Here is a 19,010-nt window from a genome sequence, read left to right on the forward strand (position 1 = left end):
AGAGTGAGAGAGAGTGGTTTACCCTGAGCTTGCGGCTCTGCTTGCGGACCACTTTCCCGTGCTGCACCACGTGGACCGGACACTGGTTGACGGAGTTGTCTGCTTTGTGTCTCAACCAGTCCTCATATCCCTGAGAGAGACAGAGAGAGACAGAGTATGATAAAGTGTGTGCAGGATGAGCAGCAACATTTACGCCTTAATGCCCAATTCTGATTTATTGCCTATATCCAATTTTTTTTTTTGACTGTCTATTTACATGTTCTATCATATAATTGATGCTCCCTGCTTTTTTGTTTTTTTAGTTTATTTAGTCTATCGCATACCAGCAATCATAAGACTAAGGGTTGTTTTTTTTTTTTAAAAGAAAGAAAAAAAAGTACGTACAGTAAGACTTCACATAAAGTGCTCATGTTGTTCAGTGCAAAGGAACATTTAAGAGTTTAAGTTAAAGCTTCACATAAGGTCCGTAAGTTGTTTTATGCAGGGAAAAGAAAGAAAAACACCTACAGTTAGTATGTTTTATTTGAACCCTGTATCCTAATCATCCGAACTCTGTATTTTAACCTATTTATTGCACTCAGCGCACTTTTTGGGTATGTATGTCATTGATACTGTTGTATAAACCATGTGTATAGGTAGTTATGAACACGGCAGCTGTTTTTCCTGCGCTACTTGGCCCAAGACGAATTTCCCCTGCGGGACAAATAAAGTTAAATTTGATTTGATTTGATCAGAAGTGAGTGACCCATATCTGATATCTGCATTTACACCTGTGTGAAACAGCCTGCTGAAGAGGAGATAAGCCAGTGAAATTTTTTTTGAAGACGGGAGATTTATTAGGTCACGTTATAATTCCATAATTATTATAAGTTAGAGTTTATATCCAACACGTCACTGTTTACAAAGTGAACATCTAGTCTGTCCTTACAAAATAAGGTTCCTGAATCTGATCTGTCAACATCCGATTCCTTGAGTTTTTGTCCCGTTTACACGTCGTTCATGTCACAGATCCGATCTGAGCTACTTGAACCTTGCGGTGTAAAGACAGCCACAGTGATAACAATGAACTCTTATTATACTGTATGTCTCACCTGTTTAATGGCAGTGACTGTGATGACGAAGAAGAGAGGCAGCCCGCTGGTGATGGGACTGGTGGGAGTGTCGATGATCAGCTGCAATAACACACACACACACACACACACACATGCACAGTGCTGTTTGAGTGAGGATGAAGAATAAATCAAGACACAGAGTTGTAAAAATGGCACTAAGTGATCATCTTACACAACTAAAACCTGCTGTGACACACACCTGAACACGCAACTGTAGGAAATAATAATAAGAAAGTCGAGTTGAGTAAAAAGCTTTTTACCTGGACCAGAAATATGATGAGAAAGTAGAAGTTGGCGACTCTCCTGAACTGCTCGAACATATTCTTCGGGATGAAGTTCCAAAATGTGTACTGGAAAAAAAACCCAAATATGTTCATACATAATAAATAATAAAAACCTAATCACATCTTACTTTTTCTTTTCACAAAATCTTTTATTTCTGTTGAGTTTTTATTTAAATTACGTCATCATTTTGCTGTTTTGTTGCTTGTTTTTCTCTTTTTGTGCAGCATTTTTGGAACTTTGTTCAGTAAAGTGCAGCTTAAATAAAGATTATTCATAGAAATGTGACTCAAAAACACATCACAAGTACAGAACGATGGTTTTTCACGTCCTTTCTAATTAAATAATAATAATAACCTTTAGTCTGAGCCCTGCTCTCTCACCTGTAATGGGACTAACTGACTCTGAGCTGCGTTTTTGTTCGGTCTTCTCCATAATACAGTGTGTGTGTGTGTTGGTGGGAGGTTTGCTGACCTTGGACGACACTATCCTGTTGTCTGGAAACCTCTGCTGTATGAAGGCCTCGGTTCCAGGCGGAGGCTCCTTGTGTCCGATGTAAATGGTCCTGCTGTCCACCCAGTTCTCCTCACCAACACACTGCAGGGACACACACACACACACATCGAAGAGTGAGCAGCACGTAATTTTTACACTGTATTTTGTCGCACGATTGAATAATAGACGATTTCACAATGTCAGTTCTCTCCCTCCTACACTCTAATATCAGAACACACTGTGACACACACAGAGTCACAGACGTTTACAGAGCGTTACAATGAATGAGTAATTTCTCCTCAATGAATGAACGCTTTTGTTGCCACGGATACACAGACATGCATGTGACTCAGGCTGGAATGCAGAACACACACACACACACACTCCCACAAACACACACACACACACACAATTGAATATATACAAATAGATTAAGCAGACACCTGAGGGCTCCTCTTTTGTTTTTCTCGTCTTCAGGTTGGAAAATAATAATTTAACTGGTGTGAAATCTTTAAAATCTAAAAAAACACCACATGCACCAACTCTTGCAGATGATATATAAAAGATTTCATCTAAAACAGCAGTGAGTGGGCACATTCCAGTGTCCCTGCTCATCTGTTGCCTCATTTACCTCTTCTCCTGCTTTCCTGTGTCGCGTTCTGGCATTTTTCCATCTCATATCTCACAGCACAACTTCCACAAAAAAAGAATAAACCGTATCTGTTACTTTGTGATTAAATCAAACTAAGCACTAATAATCCGAACACACACACACACAGAGAGAGAGAGACGCTCACAGCCTGGCTGTTACATAAACAAGAACAAACAGACATTAGACTGGAGAGTTTTTGCAGAGTGCTCAAACGCTGCAGCTTAAAGTATTTCAGGCAGGACTGGACTCGCAGGGGAATACACACACTTTATGACCAGCTGGGTTTAGGTAACACACACACACACACATAAGTGCTATGTCTATGCAGCCCACTAATCCTGTGAAAACTGCATTTCTCCAACTTTTATTGGACAAAACTAGGTTTGCAAAATTCCCGGGAATAAATCTGAAATTTGGCCCTTAAACAACCAGATTTAATGCAAGTACACATGAATATCTATATGTTATTCCTCAATTAAGCATTTTTTTTACTCAACATCCATGTTTTTGTTGTTCAGTAAAAGAATTGATTGTTCATACAAGAATGAAAACTTGATAAAGTAATAAATCTGTTGTAATGTCATGTTTTTTAATTGTTTTTTTTTTTTGGATGCATGGATGTCTGCTTATGACAAAACTAAATATTTACATTTATGTTTGGATATGATACAGTTTTTTTTAAATTACCCCCAATTTCCTGTTGATTCCCATAAATTCCCAATAATTCCCATAAAATCCCATTTATATCATGTTATCATGTCTATGCAGCACTACTCCTGTGAAAACTGCATTTCTCCAACTTTTACTGGACAAAACCAACACAAAAAAACTTTCTGTTGTATTCGTGTCCTATTTCTCAATTCAGCTGAGTTTAAAACATTTTGAAGGTGTGTGTGTTTTGTTTTTTTGTTTTTTAAAGTGTGTGTAATGTTTTTAAAATGAGAAAAAAAAGGCATCAACAGCCGTGTGTCCAGAGGGCGTTCATGTCCCAGCGGGCCACGGCCATCTTTAACCACCTGCGCCTGTACATGTCCGCTGGGCTGGCAGCCGTCCATCACTGCCATCACAACAAATAAACACGCTGTTAGTCTCTCTCACTATATGGTGTGTGTGTGTGTGTGTATACAGACACTTACACACACACACACACACACACGTTCACACATACACAAGCTAACGAGAGGTGACAGTAATCTGTGGCCGGTCAATGAGATTGAGTGTCAAGAGGCAGCATGGCCCAGTTTCTATACTCTCTCTCTCTGTCTGTCTCTCTGTCTGTCCATTTTACACACACACACACACACACACACACACACAGTAACCAGTTAACCCACTGCTCTAAGATTACCTCGTTTAAAATGGAGCTATTTATATCCCGTGACCTCCAATTATCTACAGGAGAGAAAAAGGAGTGGAAACGGAGGGAAAGGAGGCACGGAGCATCATCAGAGACAGCACACACACATACATTCTCCTTAAAGAGATAGTTCAACATTTTGGCAAATTGGCTCATTGCCATAATCCCTATAGTTTTAGGAGTAGGTTCGTCTTGGTTTCCCTCATCAAACTCATCAAATACACAATCCAACAACTCCAAAACGCTCTGGTGGACAAGTTGTGACCTGCACATTCACCACGCTATGAGATAATAACACAACGTTACCAGACAGAGTTGTTTTAGAGGGAAATTCATGCAAAACCACTGATGCACGTTCCCGTTGGAGGCAGTTTTTCATCAAGCAGTCTCTGAATTTCCCTCTAAAACAACTCTGTCTGGTAACGTTGTGTTATTATCTCATAGCGTGGTGAATGTGCAGGTCACAACTTGTCCACCAGAGCCTTTTGGAGTTGTTGGATTGTGTATTTGATGAGTTTGATGAGGGAAACCAAGAAATCCTGACGAAGATCCACAGGGATCGAAACATTGATCGTTCCACAATAAACATTAGAGGAGCTTGATACAGAGTGCGGACTTCACTTCTTTTTCTCTCAGGAAACCAAGAAATCCCATGAGCCTCCGTAAGCGTAGCTCTGAGCAGCTCACGGCTCTGCTTCGCTGTTCTAAAAACAGCTTGCACCGACAATTAAAGATAACGAACCTACTGCTACTGTATGACTATAGGGATTATGGCAATGGGCCAATTTGCCAAAATGTTGAACTATCCCTTTAAGCACACACACTCTGCATCATCACACCAAAAACACGCTTTTACAACAATTTCTTCCCTGACACAGTGAAACTAATGGCAAAAAATGTGCAATATCCTTAAGGTCCTTAATTGTGTGCACTTGCTTATCTGTACATGTTTGTTGCATGTTTGCACTCCGAGTGTCCTCTGCACAAGAATTACTGTGTAGCTTAACTAATGTACAAATGGCAAATAAACTTAATTTCATCTGAAGAAAAAAAACTGGTGAAGGAATAGAAGCTGATATCTCCAAGAAGGATAGCATCTCTCTCCCTCCTTTACACTTCCTGAGGCGGCTGATGCTGCTGCTGCACCAATGACTTTTCTTCTCCTCCCTATTAATAACCGGTTGTAAAATAAATACAGACGCAGCCTGGAATCAGAGGCTGATGAGGAGATGAAAACCAGATCACAGACCAGGACAGCTTGCCAACTCCATCGCCCACACACACACACAGTGTTGCTGTTCCTCCTCCTCCTCTTCGCGCCCACCTGCCTGCTCCGTCTGCCTCACCTAACACATTTCTTACACTCACTCTCCCCCACGAGCACACAAACATGATGGCCCCGCCGGCGGCACCATTATCTATTCGTGAACGCTGACGTCGGATTGGACGATCGCTTTTTCATAATGAAAAGCAGCGGCTGGTTCGTGTCTCCTGCAGCTGCTGATGCTGCTGTGGTGTGATGATCATCACTGACCTAACTCTTCTATTTTACATTGAATACATTAGTAACTAAGACAAATAAAGGCTGAAATATGAACACAGAGTTTCATTAATGGTCATGAGTCCAGCTGCAACTTCAGCTACGGTATAGGATGTAAAATGAGCTAAATCTCCACTTCAGCAGCTCTTACAGACACCAAACCTTCCAGTTTTATTCCTGTCTGTATTCTGAAGGTTTTTACAGAGGGGATTGTTGATATATCATTCACAGCCTGATTTATACAACATTTTATTCCTAAAAACATGGCGAAAGTTGATTTTTTTTTAGGGCTGGTGACAGTATTTTCTCATTTACAGAGTGATAAAATGAGATATCCAAAATCCTCCTCTGTAAAAACAAAATAAAACAAGAATTTTGAAAGTAGCTTTATCCATTGAACAGATTTCTGTTCTGGAAATGTATGCAAATGAGCGCATATTTCATTAGATATTGCCTCATTTACATATTTAAACATAACATTTGACAAAACTTGTAATACAAAAAATATTTGTCTTAATGTGAGTGATAAACTTGGGAAGTTTCATGGTGAAATCTGTTAGTTAAAATTTTTACCCTATTCACCTGTAGTGTCTCCCCTTTAAATGCACATATTGTCATTGACTTTTACCTGAAGTTTGTAAATTTATGTGCAGAACACGTTCATAGAGACGTTAACTAATGATCCTGTAATGAATCTGCATGGAAGCTGTGATTATGTCATGAGTCTGGCACAGTCGGCCTCCTGTCTAACTGGCATCTAATGCAGCTTTATTGGTTTTCTCACCTCTTCCCTCTCTCCATCTCTCACCACAACCCGGATGGCCTCTAAGCTGGCTTCTTTTTTTTTCTGGCTCTCTCTATCCTATCGATTACGTTTCGCTCTCATCCGGATTCAGGCTTTTTACATGAAGAGCCTGTCTGTTGTTTAATCGAATGAAAAAAGCATCTTTATAAAATAAAAACTGAGCCGTATCAGCTCGGGGCCTTCAGCCTCTGGACGTAACCCGAGACTTTGGGCTATTCTGGACCTCGATAATCACTTTTCACTGCGTTTCATGTTTCAGGACGCGGCAGGTTTTCAGGAGTGTATTTATAGTTGGGAGGGAAACATTTGTGGTCAGGAGGGGAGGATGGAGAGAGCTGGAGGCTTTGTCTCTGTCCGGCCCAGTCGGCGCCCACATCCACTTTCCTTACAGCTATACGCTACTAGAAAGCACAGGGAGCCCATTACACACAGAGGAAAACATATCCCTGCCACATCAAACATACATGAGCAGGGCTAGCGAGCAGGCGATGGAGTAGGCAGCACAAGCAACATGCTCTGCTGAATTTCGGTTAAAAGTTATTTTTTAGGCACCTTATACCAACAGAAAACTACGACACATCGTTCTGAGTTCATTCTTTTTCTGTTTATCATTTTTATTGTGACGCCGCAGCGCGAATGGCCTACAATTTGCGAAAATTTGAGTTCACCAGAGGAGCTAACGCAACTGGGCCCAAAGCCTCAAGCCCGAGTGATTCACCACCCAGGTGTAACACACCTGAGCCTGAAGACCAAATGGATGTCGCGGACCTGAAAGCAGAAATCCTCACAGAGTTGAAAATGGACATAGCTATGCTGCTCAGGTCGGAACTCAAGACCGCTCTGGCCGAAGATTTTGAAAACATCAAGTACGAGCTACAGGCAGTAAAAACGGAGCTAGCAAACAATTACCGCGGCTATTGCTCCGACGTGGAGACGATGAAAACAACAGTGGCACACATGGAGCAGGGGCTCTCGTCATGCTCAGACGACGTGACTACATTGTTAACAAAAGTGGGGAAACTCGAGACAGAGGTCGGCAGCCTGCGGGAGAAATGTCTTGATATGGAAGGAAGAATGAGACGCTCCAACATCCGCATACTAAATGTCCCAGAGACTCCAGGCTCAAGCACACCGGCAGCTGTCTCCAAATTGTTAAGAGAAGTGCTAAAAATAGACAAAGAAGTCCTGATCGATCGGTCCCACAGGGGTCTACAGCCGAGAAACCAAGACGGTAAACCCCGTGTCATCGTGGCAAAAGTCCACTACTACCAAGATTGTGCTGACATCCTCCGCCGCGCCAGGGAGCCCGGGCCGCTCCGGTTCAAAGGGACCGACATCTCCATCTTCCCGGACTACCCCCCGAGCGTCGTGCAGGCCAGATCCGCCTTCAGCGAGGTGAGACGACTACTTCGTGGACGAGACGGTGTTAAATACGGTCTTCTCTACCCAGCACGGCTCCGGATCCCGCATAACGAACTGAGAAGCAGTTTCAAAATGCGGGAGAAGCCATGACCTACGTGAAAACCAGAATCCTACCGGACTCTTCCAAAGACTGACCAGGACTTGAAATGGTGAGAATAGCTAAATTCTACGTCTGAATAAGGTTGGTGCTGTCCATCCCTGTCACGCAAACACATCACCTTGACTGATACACTCTACAGAGCTAAATGGCTCCAGTTTGTTCCAGATGAAGAAGTAGAGAGCACCTAAGTTATCAAAACTGTGCTGTTTTTCACTCTTTTGTTTTTGTTTACAACAGATAATAATTTGAATGGTCAGTATACTGTTGTGTCACTATCAGTATCATTTTCTTTTCTGTTTACTCAGCACTTAGACAACAGAAGAAATATTTTTGTTGTCTTTAAAGGGAAAAAAAAAAAAAAAAAACTTTTGAATTTAAAAAATTTTCTAAGGTGCCTTATACAAAACTATGTTCTACAGCAGAGTTTGTTCTTTTAGAGCTAGTGTATCCTCATACAAGCACTTAAATGTGTAGATACTGTTGCGAGGGGTTTGGGAGTCACCTAGTTCCTTCAGGTGAGGGTTGGGGATTTACTGTACCTGGGTTTACAATCGGTTTTCTTTTCTTTTTCTCTTGGTCCATTGGTCATGTTTACTCATATTTTAAAGGTCCTTTCAACATTTTTGAAACTATAAATACAGGCAGACTTAGTGCATCGCTAATCTTTCCCTATTTTGAATATGGCTACGACTAACACAGACTTTTCAAATAAATCAACTAATTGTGACGTAACCTTTATAAGCTGGAATGTAAAATCCTTGAACCACCCCACTAAACGAAAGAAAGTATTGACTCATTTGAGAAAATTTAAAGGTGGGAATTGCCTTTCTCCAGGAGAGCATCTCCGAACCTTTGACCATTTTCGACTCAGGGGAGGATGGATTGGGCAATCATATCATTCTAATTTTCATTCCAAATCTAGAGGTGTGGCCATCCTTGTTGATAAGAACATCCCATTTGTTATGTCAAAGGTTGAAACAGACTCCTCAGGGCGTTATGTAATTGTGGTGGGCAGACTGTATAATACACCAGTTGTACTAGCGAACGTATACGCACCACATTGGGATTGACAGTTCTTTTTTTATAAACTTCTTTGCTCATATCCCTAACATGACACACATCATCTTATCCTCGGAGGGGATATGAACTGCACATTATCACCTACTCTGGACCGTAGCTCACCCTAGAACTGCGTCCAAATCCAGTGCAGCGTCTCAACTGCAGCTTTTTCTTAATACGAATGGTATAGTTGATACATGGCGCATTTCAAAATCCTACGGCTAGAAGCTATTCCTTCTTTTCACCGGTCCACGGAACATACTCGCGCATAGAGACTATTTCTTTTTGGATAAAAGGCTTCTTCCATTAATAAAAAAAGTGTGAGTATCAAGCCATAATTATCTCAGATCACGCTCCCCTGTTGATGACTTTATGTATACCAATTTCCCATGCCAACTATCACCCCTGGCGCCTTAATACTTTATTACTTTCAGATGAGGACTTCATTAAATGTATCTCTTCCGAAATAACTTTCTTCCTCGAGCATAACCAGACTCCAGGAATGTCTCCTTTAACAATGTGGGAATCCATGAAGGCGTACCTGAGGGGTCAAATAATATCATATAGCGCACAACAAAGAAAACGTCACAATATGAAACTTGAACAGCTAACAAATGATATTCTCAAATTAGATACTACACTTGCTGTCACCCCATTCTGATGATTTATTCAAACTGCGATTGACTCTTCAACAGAGTTCAATCTGCTATCAACAAGACAAATTGAAAATCTAATAAATAAAATCACAGAGTAAAACATACGAATGTGGTGAAAAGATAGGGAAGATTCTAGCCCATCAGCTCCACCAGAAAACTGTGGGATAGAACTATAGCTGAGATAAACGATGAATCGGGCACTAAACATATAGATCACTCTGAAATTAATTCATGTTTTCATAGATTTTACTCCAAGCTGTATGATAGTGAATCTTTGGCGACCATGTCCTATTTGATTCATTTTTCAGGAAAATAAATGTCCCCACAATTAATAACAATACTGCATCCGAGCTAGATAAACCATTTTCTGTACAGGAACTTATGAATGCAATTAAGCTCATGCAAGCTGGAAAGTCCCCAGGACCCGATGGGTTCCGAGCGAATTCTTTAAAAAAATTTGCAGATCAGCTGTCTCCTATCCTGCTTTCTGTATTCGAGGAGTCACTTGCCACTGGTTCTCTTCCTCTAACTATGCGACAAGCGACCATCTCCCTTATTCCTAAAAGATAAAAACCTTCTAGATTGTGGCTCATACCGTCCCATTTCACTCTTAAATGTAGACAGTAAAATCCTTTCCAAAATGCTGGCCTGCCGCTTAGAAGCGGTCTTGCCTCAATTGTAGCCGATGACCAAACTGGCTTTATTAAAGGTCGCCACTCCTTTTTTAACATTAGACGCCTATTTAATATTCTTTATGGTCCCACTCACCCGACATTCCAGAAAATATTACTATCACTTGACGCAGAGAAGGCGTTTGATCGGGTGGAGTGGGATTATCTCTTCTACACTCTCAAACAATTCGGCTTTGGTGAAAAATTCATTTCCTGGATTAAAGTTCTGTATTCGTCTCCACTTGCGGCTGTTCGAACAAACAATAACCTCTCCTCCTACTTCCCTCTCCACCGTGGCACCCGACAGGGTTGTCCTCTGTCGCCACTCCTGTTCGCTATTGCGATTGAGCCACTGGCTCTAGCGTTTACGTGGTGAAATCAATATAAAGGGAATTCGGAGATATGACTCGGATAATAAGGTATCCTTATATGCTGATGATATGCTTTTATATCTCTCTCACCCTTTAACTAGCCTACCAAATACTCTAAACCTGCTTGAAGAATTCGGCAAAAATATCAGGATATAAAATTAACCTACAGAAGTGTGAAATTATGCCAGTGATTATAGCAGCTAAGCAAATTGACTTTAGTTTATTCCGCTTAAAGTCAGTCCACAAAAATTTAAATATTTAGGAATCTGGATAACACATGCCTTTAAAGACATATTCAAAGCAAATTTTTCACCATTATTGGCTAACCTTAAGCGAGATATGGAACGTTGGAGTCTACTCCCCCTGTCACTAGGAGGCAGAATTAACATAATTAAAATGAATGTTTTGCCCAAATTCCTGTACATATTTCAGTGCATTCCCCTACACCTATCTAAATCCTTTTTCATGTCAGTGGACAATTTGGTGTCGGGATTTATATGGAACAGAAAAACCCCCGAATACGGAAAAGGATCTTACAACAACATCGTAAACATGGAGGATTATCCCTCCCTAACTTCCAGTTTTACTATTGGGCTGCCAATATTAGGTCTATGTTGTTTTGGAAAGACTCTCCATATGGTGACACCACCCCTGAGTGGTTACGAATGGAAAACTCCTCTTGTCTTCATGCTTCTTTACACTCACTTCTATGCTCAAAACTTCCTCTCTGGATTCCATATCTAAATTCACCTTAAATCCAATTGTGAAACAATCTTTTAAAAATTCTGAAACAGTTCAGACGGAGTTTTTCTCTCAAGGACCTGCCCACTTGTGCTCCTATAACAAAAAACCACAGTTCATGCCATCAATCATAGACGGTGCTTTTCATGAATGGGCTAATAGAGGAGTTGCCACAATAGAGAATCTATTTATTAATAATATTTTTGCATCTTTTGATCAATTAAAATTTAAATTTAACATCCCAAACTCCCATCTTTTTAGATTTTTGCAGCTCCGTAGTTTCATATCAACATCATTTACTCACTTCCCATCCCAACCACTCCAATACCCTCCTAAATTCCATTCTTAAGCTTAATTCAGGTTCCAAAGGGAATATTGGGAACATATATTCCTTACTAAATACATATAATTTGGAACCTTGACATCATTAAAGATTCAGTGGGAGGACGATTTGGGGTTTGAACTTCCTGAGGAGATTTGGGAAAGAGCTTTAGATAGAATACATTCCTCTTCAATCTGCTTACGACATACAGTTATCCAGTTCAAGGTCATGCATCGTCTTCATTGGTCTAAAGTGAGACTAGCAAAGTTTGCACCTGACGTCGATCCCATTTGTGATCGATGCAGGCAAGCACCAGCTACCCTCTCGCATATGTTTCTGGTTTTGTTCAAAACTAGACAACTTCTGGCAGTCAATATTTAAAACTTTTTCAGATGTTTTTACAAGTACCTATTGAACTTTCTGCCATTACTGCCATATTGGAATAACTCAACAAGATACTCACCTTAACCGCCAGGCACAGATATGATAGCTTTTGCATCTCTTATAGCTAGGCGATTAATACTTTTTAAGTGGAAGGAGAAGCTTCCCCCAACCTTTAAGATGTGGATTAATGACCTTCTACATCATTTGGTACTAGAGAAGATTCGTTACTCTACAAGAGGATGTATTCAAAAATTTCATGCTACATGGAGACCGTTTTTAAGTTATATAGAGAAATAAGATGTCACTAATTTTGGTGTTTTATATGACTGATACTGTATTATGTACAATTTGAAACCCACAAGGACCACTCTCAATCACTTGTTGATTTTTTATTTATTTATTTTATTTTATTTATTTATTTTTTTTTTATTTACTTGTTTATCATGCTGTTTTGGTTTAATTAACGACTATTTTTCTTACTATTCTAATTGTGTCACTTTTTTTTTATTTATATAAATATTGATATGTATACGATGCATGTAATACAAGTAATTGCATACCAACTCAACACAAGATTGTAAAAATGGTGCAGTAATATTGTTGCAGGGATGGGGGGGGGGGGGGTTGTTGTTTATATTTGTATTACTCCTGATCATTTATACTTTTGAATTTATGTACTCTGTACATTATCTTTGTATGTATAAATATAAATAAAAAGACTTGGAGCAAAAAAAAAAAAACATACATGAGCATGGGCATACACTACACAGACACAATGGTGCACAATGTTCACAGCATGTTCTGTATTTAGATGAGTCCCACTTCTCCTATTCTACTCCTCACAGGTGCACAGAGCAGTTGTGTGAAGAAGTGAAACTAACACTGAAAAGTTGTTTTAGCGTGTATGTATAGTACAGTACAGTGTGTGTTGAATAGGGATGTCACGATTACAAATTTTCTTGGTACGATTATTGTCAGAGAAATAATCACGGTATTACGATTATCACGATTATTATGCATTAGGCTAATTCATTTCACAACACTATGAATGTGTAAAATCAAATATAGTCAAAATATAATTAATTACATTACTCATTGTTTACACAAAATATTTCAAATATCTATTAAAGCAGATATCAGTGGAATGTTTTTGTTAATATAAGTCCTAAATAGTCCTATTTTCCGTCAGCAATCACTTACATGAAGTATTTCAGCCTAAACACGAGTCTCTCCGTCACTCTGCTCTGCTGTAACCCGAGGAGAAAATTTTCCTTGTGGGATACAAGTGTTATCCAATGAGGGGAGAGAACGGCATGAAGGGCTGTGTGTGCAGCCAAGGGATGCGCGTGAATGTGGTGACGTAGCACGAGGACCAATTGATGCCTGACAAGGGCGGGGGCTGCTAACTCATGGTGCGTTCAAGGAAACTCGTACTTTGTGTTTTTCCTTCCTGTGAAGTCATACCAGTTCGATCTGGTACGAGTTCACGGGTCGGAAGTTACGAGTGGCCGTTATAGGGAACTTTCACAGACAACAGGACGGTAAAAACACGAGCTACGGGTTACCTGGAACGCTACCAAGTCGTAGTTGTGACTTGAAGCTGTAACTTACGGTTTCAAAAGCCTGCCTTGAACACAACATTAGCCGAAACGGCCGTGCCGATGATATCTGCTTTAATATATGACCAATTATTAACCCCCCAGGGGAAATGTTTGAAATATTCAGGTCATAAATTGTCATCTATACCAAATGTTTACATTTATTTTAATCATTTTTTGTTTTATTTTGGGTTTTTTTTTAAATACAAATGACACACTAACATTTAAATTCCTACCGATTCAATGTTACGTTAAATAAATTGACCTGTATCGGTGCATTCACCTTTATTTTTGCGCACATCTGCCGATACGTTCCGACATCATCTTATTTGGGAAGTGACGATATTTAGGAATCTTTACGATTAATTAATTGTGGCGTTTAATACCGCGATTAATTGTGAAAACAAGTAATCGTGACATCCCTAGTGTTGAATTTATTCATCATCATTTCTAGGTCAAAGTGCGATGTTTGCTGCATCTCTGTATTTTTAAGTGACATTTACAACCTGACGCTTTGACTATATGATGAAATGGGGCTCGTTTAAATTAGAATTAGGATAAAATTACTACTATAATTAAAAATTAGAGGGTAAACGCTGATTTAAAAGTGTCGTGTTGTGTTTTTGAATGACATCACATACATTATTCCCACATGGCCCTGAACACAGCATTAGAGCCCAAAAAAAAAAAAAAAACTCCCACTGTGATTAGGAACCGAAGACCATATTGTAAACAGGAAGAGCTGCACCCACCCACTCATACACACACACACATTTCCACACTTCCCTTTTCCCTTCAACCCCACGGGTCCACTACAAACACAGAGGAAAAGAAAGACTCAGAGCTGGTGCTGTGCAAGTGTGTTGCACAAATGGTGATGATGTCGTCTCTTCCCGTTTTTCCAAACAACAAAGCAGCACAGAAAAACTTTGCAGAGACAGATTTGACCCTTTCTATTAGATTAGACACATTTCTGTCCCTGTGATCGTCTCCATCCACACAGCACATGACTGAGACGTGACTCACACACACATCCTCATAGAAACAGCACAGCAAAGCAGGAAGACTGGGCCAGAGTTCATATATATATATATATATTCCTGATAATGACGAACAACACTGGAGATGATTATTTATTATTGGCACAAATCAGTCTGATGTAAAACGAAAACACCCAGACGACAGGGAAACAAGCGGATAAATCTCCACACACAAGAACAACATCTGGTGGGACAGATGTTAAGTCTGCTCCTCCGTCGCCTCCCTCTGTGAACTGATGAGTTGGTAGTATTGTACGATCACTGAACCACCATAAAACTGACTATGGGATGTAGAAAACCACACGTTAACCAGATTATTACTGTGCTGCTCTCTAGGAAAAAAGTAGCTCCATTCGACAACGATATGCAACTGGTTGTTTGGAGTTTTATTGACATAAAAAGCTGTTTTTACTGTGCTCTGATACTTTAGAGGTTTATTGCACAAACCAACCAGTCGTGCTGCTCAGCCTCTGCAGTCACAGTTGTTGCTGCCTGAGAAGTGAAGATAACATGACGGGACGCTACGAGGAGAAAAGAGGAATCACTGCAACGCACACACGACCATTGTTTTGGTTTTGTTTTTTGTTGCTTTAAAGCCGCAGCTTTTTGTTTCCTCTGATGACCAGTCGCTGAGTATTTATCTCCGGCTGCAACAGGCAGCGCTGAAACAGAGGCTCAACAAATGACAACCTGTTTCCTACGATACCACACTGACACACACACACATTATGCATGCACACATACATATGCACGTGCACACTCTAACTAAACACATCTAAATCCCCCGGCATGTATCCGCAAACACGATCAAACTCATGCACACGTGCCTCTTGTATGTGTGTTATCTCTGTGCTGCTACTGAGCTACGGAGATAAGAGGAATCCCATCCCATAACCTAAATCACTGGGCATTAACACAGAGTGTTCTGGTAGAGCTACACATGTGAGGACCAGTTTGAGGTTTAAACCGTCAGAGTGAGAACATTTTGGCCTTCCAATGGCTGTTGATAATAACTAGGTTAAGTTTAAGTTAGGTTAAAGGGATAGTTCAACATTTTGGCAAATTGGCCCATTGCCATAACCCCTATAGTCATAGCAGTAGGTTCGTTACCTTTAATTGTCGGTGCAAGCTATTTTTAGAACAGCGGAGCAGAGCCGTGAGCTGCTCAGGAGGCTCATGGGATTTCTTGGTTTCCCTCATCAAACTCATCAAATACACAATCCAACAACTCCAAAACACTCTGGTGGACAAGTTGTGACCTGCACATTCACCACGCTATGAGATAATAACACAACGTTACCAGACAGAGTTGTTTTAGAGGGAAATGCATACAAAACCACTGATGCGCGTTCCCGTGGTGAATGTGCAGGTCATAACTTGTCCACCAGAGCGTTTTGGAGTTGTTGGATTGTGTATTTGATGAGTTTGTTGAGGGAAATCAAGAAATCCCATGAGCCTCTGTAGCGTAGCTCTGAGCAGCTCACAGCTCTGCTCCGCCGTTCTAAAAACAGCTTGCACCAACAATTAAAGGTAACGAACCTACTGCTAAAACTATAGGGATTATGGCAATGGGCCAATTTGCCAAAATGTACCCTTTAAGAGTAACGGTTAAGGTTAGTGTCCTCATAAAGATAGCCATACAAACGTGTGTGTGTGTGTGTGTGTGTGTGCGACACCCATTAAATACCAGCTGTGCTCCCCATCTGTCACCGTGTCTCTCAGCCTCACCTGGACTCAACAGGCCGGACCCAAATCAGCTCATGATAAATCCTCATCATGCACCTTCAAATGCCAACACTTAACCTTTAAAACCGTGACGCAGCGGTCATGTTGCGCTGTTCGGAGGCTGACAGGTCGTCTCCATGACATCTGAGGAGGAGCGAACCGTGACCATGTGATGATGATGATGATGATGATGATGAAGATGAGCACAGCTTTAACACATGTGTATGTGATTACAGATGTCAAATGTCAGAGCGGGCGGAGGAATAAATCCCCTCAGCAGTTGCGCCTTGAGGATTTATGTTGTGATGTTCGATTACGTGTCGAGGGGGGGGAGGAGGGAAGAGGGGGGGTAAAGACCCAAAACAAACCAAGAGAAATAGAAAAAGAGAATAAATGAGTCATGTTTAGATAAATCTGTGTGGAGATAAAACAGCAAACCACTGTGGCATTACCAGAGATGAGACCGCAGAATAATAATCAGTTAAAACCAAGCCAGTCTATAAAGCACACTGTCTGTCTCTCTGTCTCTGAGTGTGTGTGTCTGTGTGTGTGTGGGATTTACTGATCTGACCCCTCTAGTCCTCGCTGCTTTGTATCCACACAATCACACAAACACACAAACACACACAGTTGGTATTACTCAGAGTCAGCGGACTTTACGATTCAGCACTTGTACTTCACTTCACTACAACTTGTACTCTCAGTCAGACTCAGCAGTGATTTGAACCTCCTGAGCTTCCATACATTCTCCTCTTCCTTTGACTGATGAGCAAAGAAAGGCATCGCTCAAACTGACAGGCAAACACACACATACGGATCATATATATGCAAATGTAACAGAATCATAATGTGATGCAGCAGCGACGGTTATAAATCCCCGCCAGTACACCGACTCGTTGCTCGTGTGGTTTTTCTCTGCATTAATAAATCACAGCGACACGACCGCAGGTGCCGTGGACGGCAGCGATCACCTGGATGATACATGGTGTTGAAGTGAGTAAGCTTTTTTTTCACACTTTTGCACAGGCGGTGAATACAATACAACGCACGAAGAGGAGAAGATCAGATAATCATCCTGTTATCACAGTGCACCTGTCTCTGACCACAAGAAGCTCTTTGATAGCGTTTTATTGGCCTTTTATTACATTATCCACTATGTCTGCTGCTGTCATCTCTGTTGTTTTAATGTATTTTCCTCTGTAAAGCTGCAATTATGTATGAAATCTAGTTTATAATTGTGATTATTATCATTAAGCCACACAAAAGAGAGTCATGCACTTTGAGCTGACAAGTGTAAACATAAAGGAAAAGGAAGGAGTGATAAATAAAACAGTGATAAATAAGCTTTAAAATGCAGCTGCATATCTGTGCAGAACTGAGGCGGTGTGAACGGGAATGTACTTTCAAAATAAGAGCCCAAATGACTGAATATTCTGGGAGGATGAGTTCCACTTAATCTTATCTGTTTTTTGAATCCATGAGATCATCATGCTCTTTAACAGAGGTTGTCTTATCTTTGCACCCTTGCCACTGAGTTACCGTTTCCCTGCTTTGACAGACGGACAGACCAGTATTGACAGAAATGGGACGAGCACTCAGAGAACAGGGGTGGTGTGTAACCTCAGAGCTTCTGTCAGCTATACAGAGACATTCATTAGCCTGGTTTCCACTAGATCTCAGCAGGGAACTGGAAAAAAGCGCCCGATTTTTCCATTTACTGTACGGAACGTCTGGCTGGCACTTAGACGCAAATCTTACAGCTCTGATGACCCAAAATTAGAAAAACTCACTGTTTTCCCAGGGTATTTTCTTTAGTATTTTCTTTCTTTAGTTTGCCATTGAAAGGCTCTGATTTATGTAAGTTTTAAGCTGATTTAAATAGTTATTGCTCTTAATGAAGTGGATGCAGGACAGCGGCTAATAGACCGACTACTGTGCTTCTCCTCAGAGCTGCATAGAGAACCATTGTTGTGGATTTCCTGTGTATAAGCACAGTCATTCTTTGAGAAGAAGGGAACAGACTTACACACTGCTACCATGTGTGTGAGAGAAGGAGAGCGGCTGATGGTCACATGACCCTCCTCCCATGACTTCACCTAAAGCTGCATTCAGGATACACACGGTTAAACACTGTCTGTTGTAAAATAATTAGCATTACATTAGCGTTTATTGCTAAAATACCAATGATCCAGCTCTAAATCAAAATGGAAATTAGGCCGGAAAAAAAAAACGCAGAGAGTTTATTTCCCCATGCGATTAAAAAGAAAAATGACATAACATAAGTGTTGAGGGGTGATTTTTATTGCACCGTTTTCGTTCCCTCAGCGAATCTGTGATAGATGTGTCTGGTGTTTGTGAGAGAGTGGTCACACAAAGTGCCGGCATTGATCTGTGGACACTCAACTGGCTTTAAATAACTCCAGCGCTGCCGTTCAAAAGCACCGGCCTGTTACGACTGGGTAACACCAGGGGAGGCAAACCTCACCCCCCCCCCCTCCTCCTTCTAACACACACAGGTGATGAAACATGATCAGATCAATAGCTTTTTCTGATCCATTTATGATAAAATAATACATATCTATGTCCACACACTCCAGAAACCTGCTAAAATAAAAATAAAAGTGAACTACGAGGGTGTTAAAGGGATAGTTCAACATGTTGGCAAATTGGCCCATTGC

The 19,010-nt window shown here is 40.8% G+C and overlaps 1 protein-coding gene across 7 annotated transcripts in view; it reads right to left on the reverse strand.

Moving 5' to 3' along the window:
• The window catches only part of atp11a (ATPase phospholipid transporting 11A), a 50,248-nt gene that overhangs the window by 21,070 nt on the left and 10,168 nt on the right, over nucleotides 1–19,010 (reverse strand). For all 7 annotated transcript variants that reach the window (XM_085796330.1, XM_085796321.1, XM_085796311.1 and 4 more), the window contains exons 2-5: nucleotides 1,869–1,991; nucleotides 1,373–1,462; nucleotides 1,092–1,172; nucleotides 23–130 (exon numbers count right to left, since the gene is read on the reverse strand). In XM_085796330.1, the coding sequence (XP_085652456.1) occupies nucleotides 23–130; nucleotides 1,092–1,172; nucleotides 1,373–1,462; nucleotides 1,869–1,991 (402 nt within the window). The remainder of the gene's footprint in view (nucleotides 1–22; nucleotides 131–1,091; nucleotides 1,173–1,372; nucleotides 1,463–1,868; nucleotides 1,992–19,010) is intronic.

Source organism: Trachurus japonicus, chromosome 2 (genome assembly GCF_045865225.1).
Source record: "Trachurus japonicus isolate A0001 chromosome 2, Traja_1.0".
NCBI classification, from domain to species: Eukaryota; Metazoa; Chordata; class Actinopteri; order Carangiformes; family Carangidae; genus Trachurus; species Trachurus japonicus.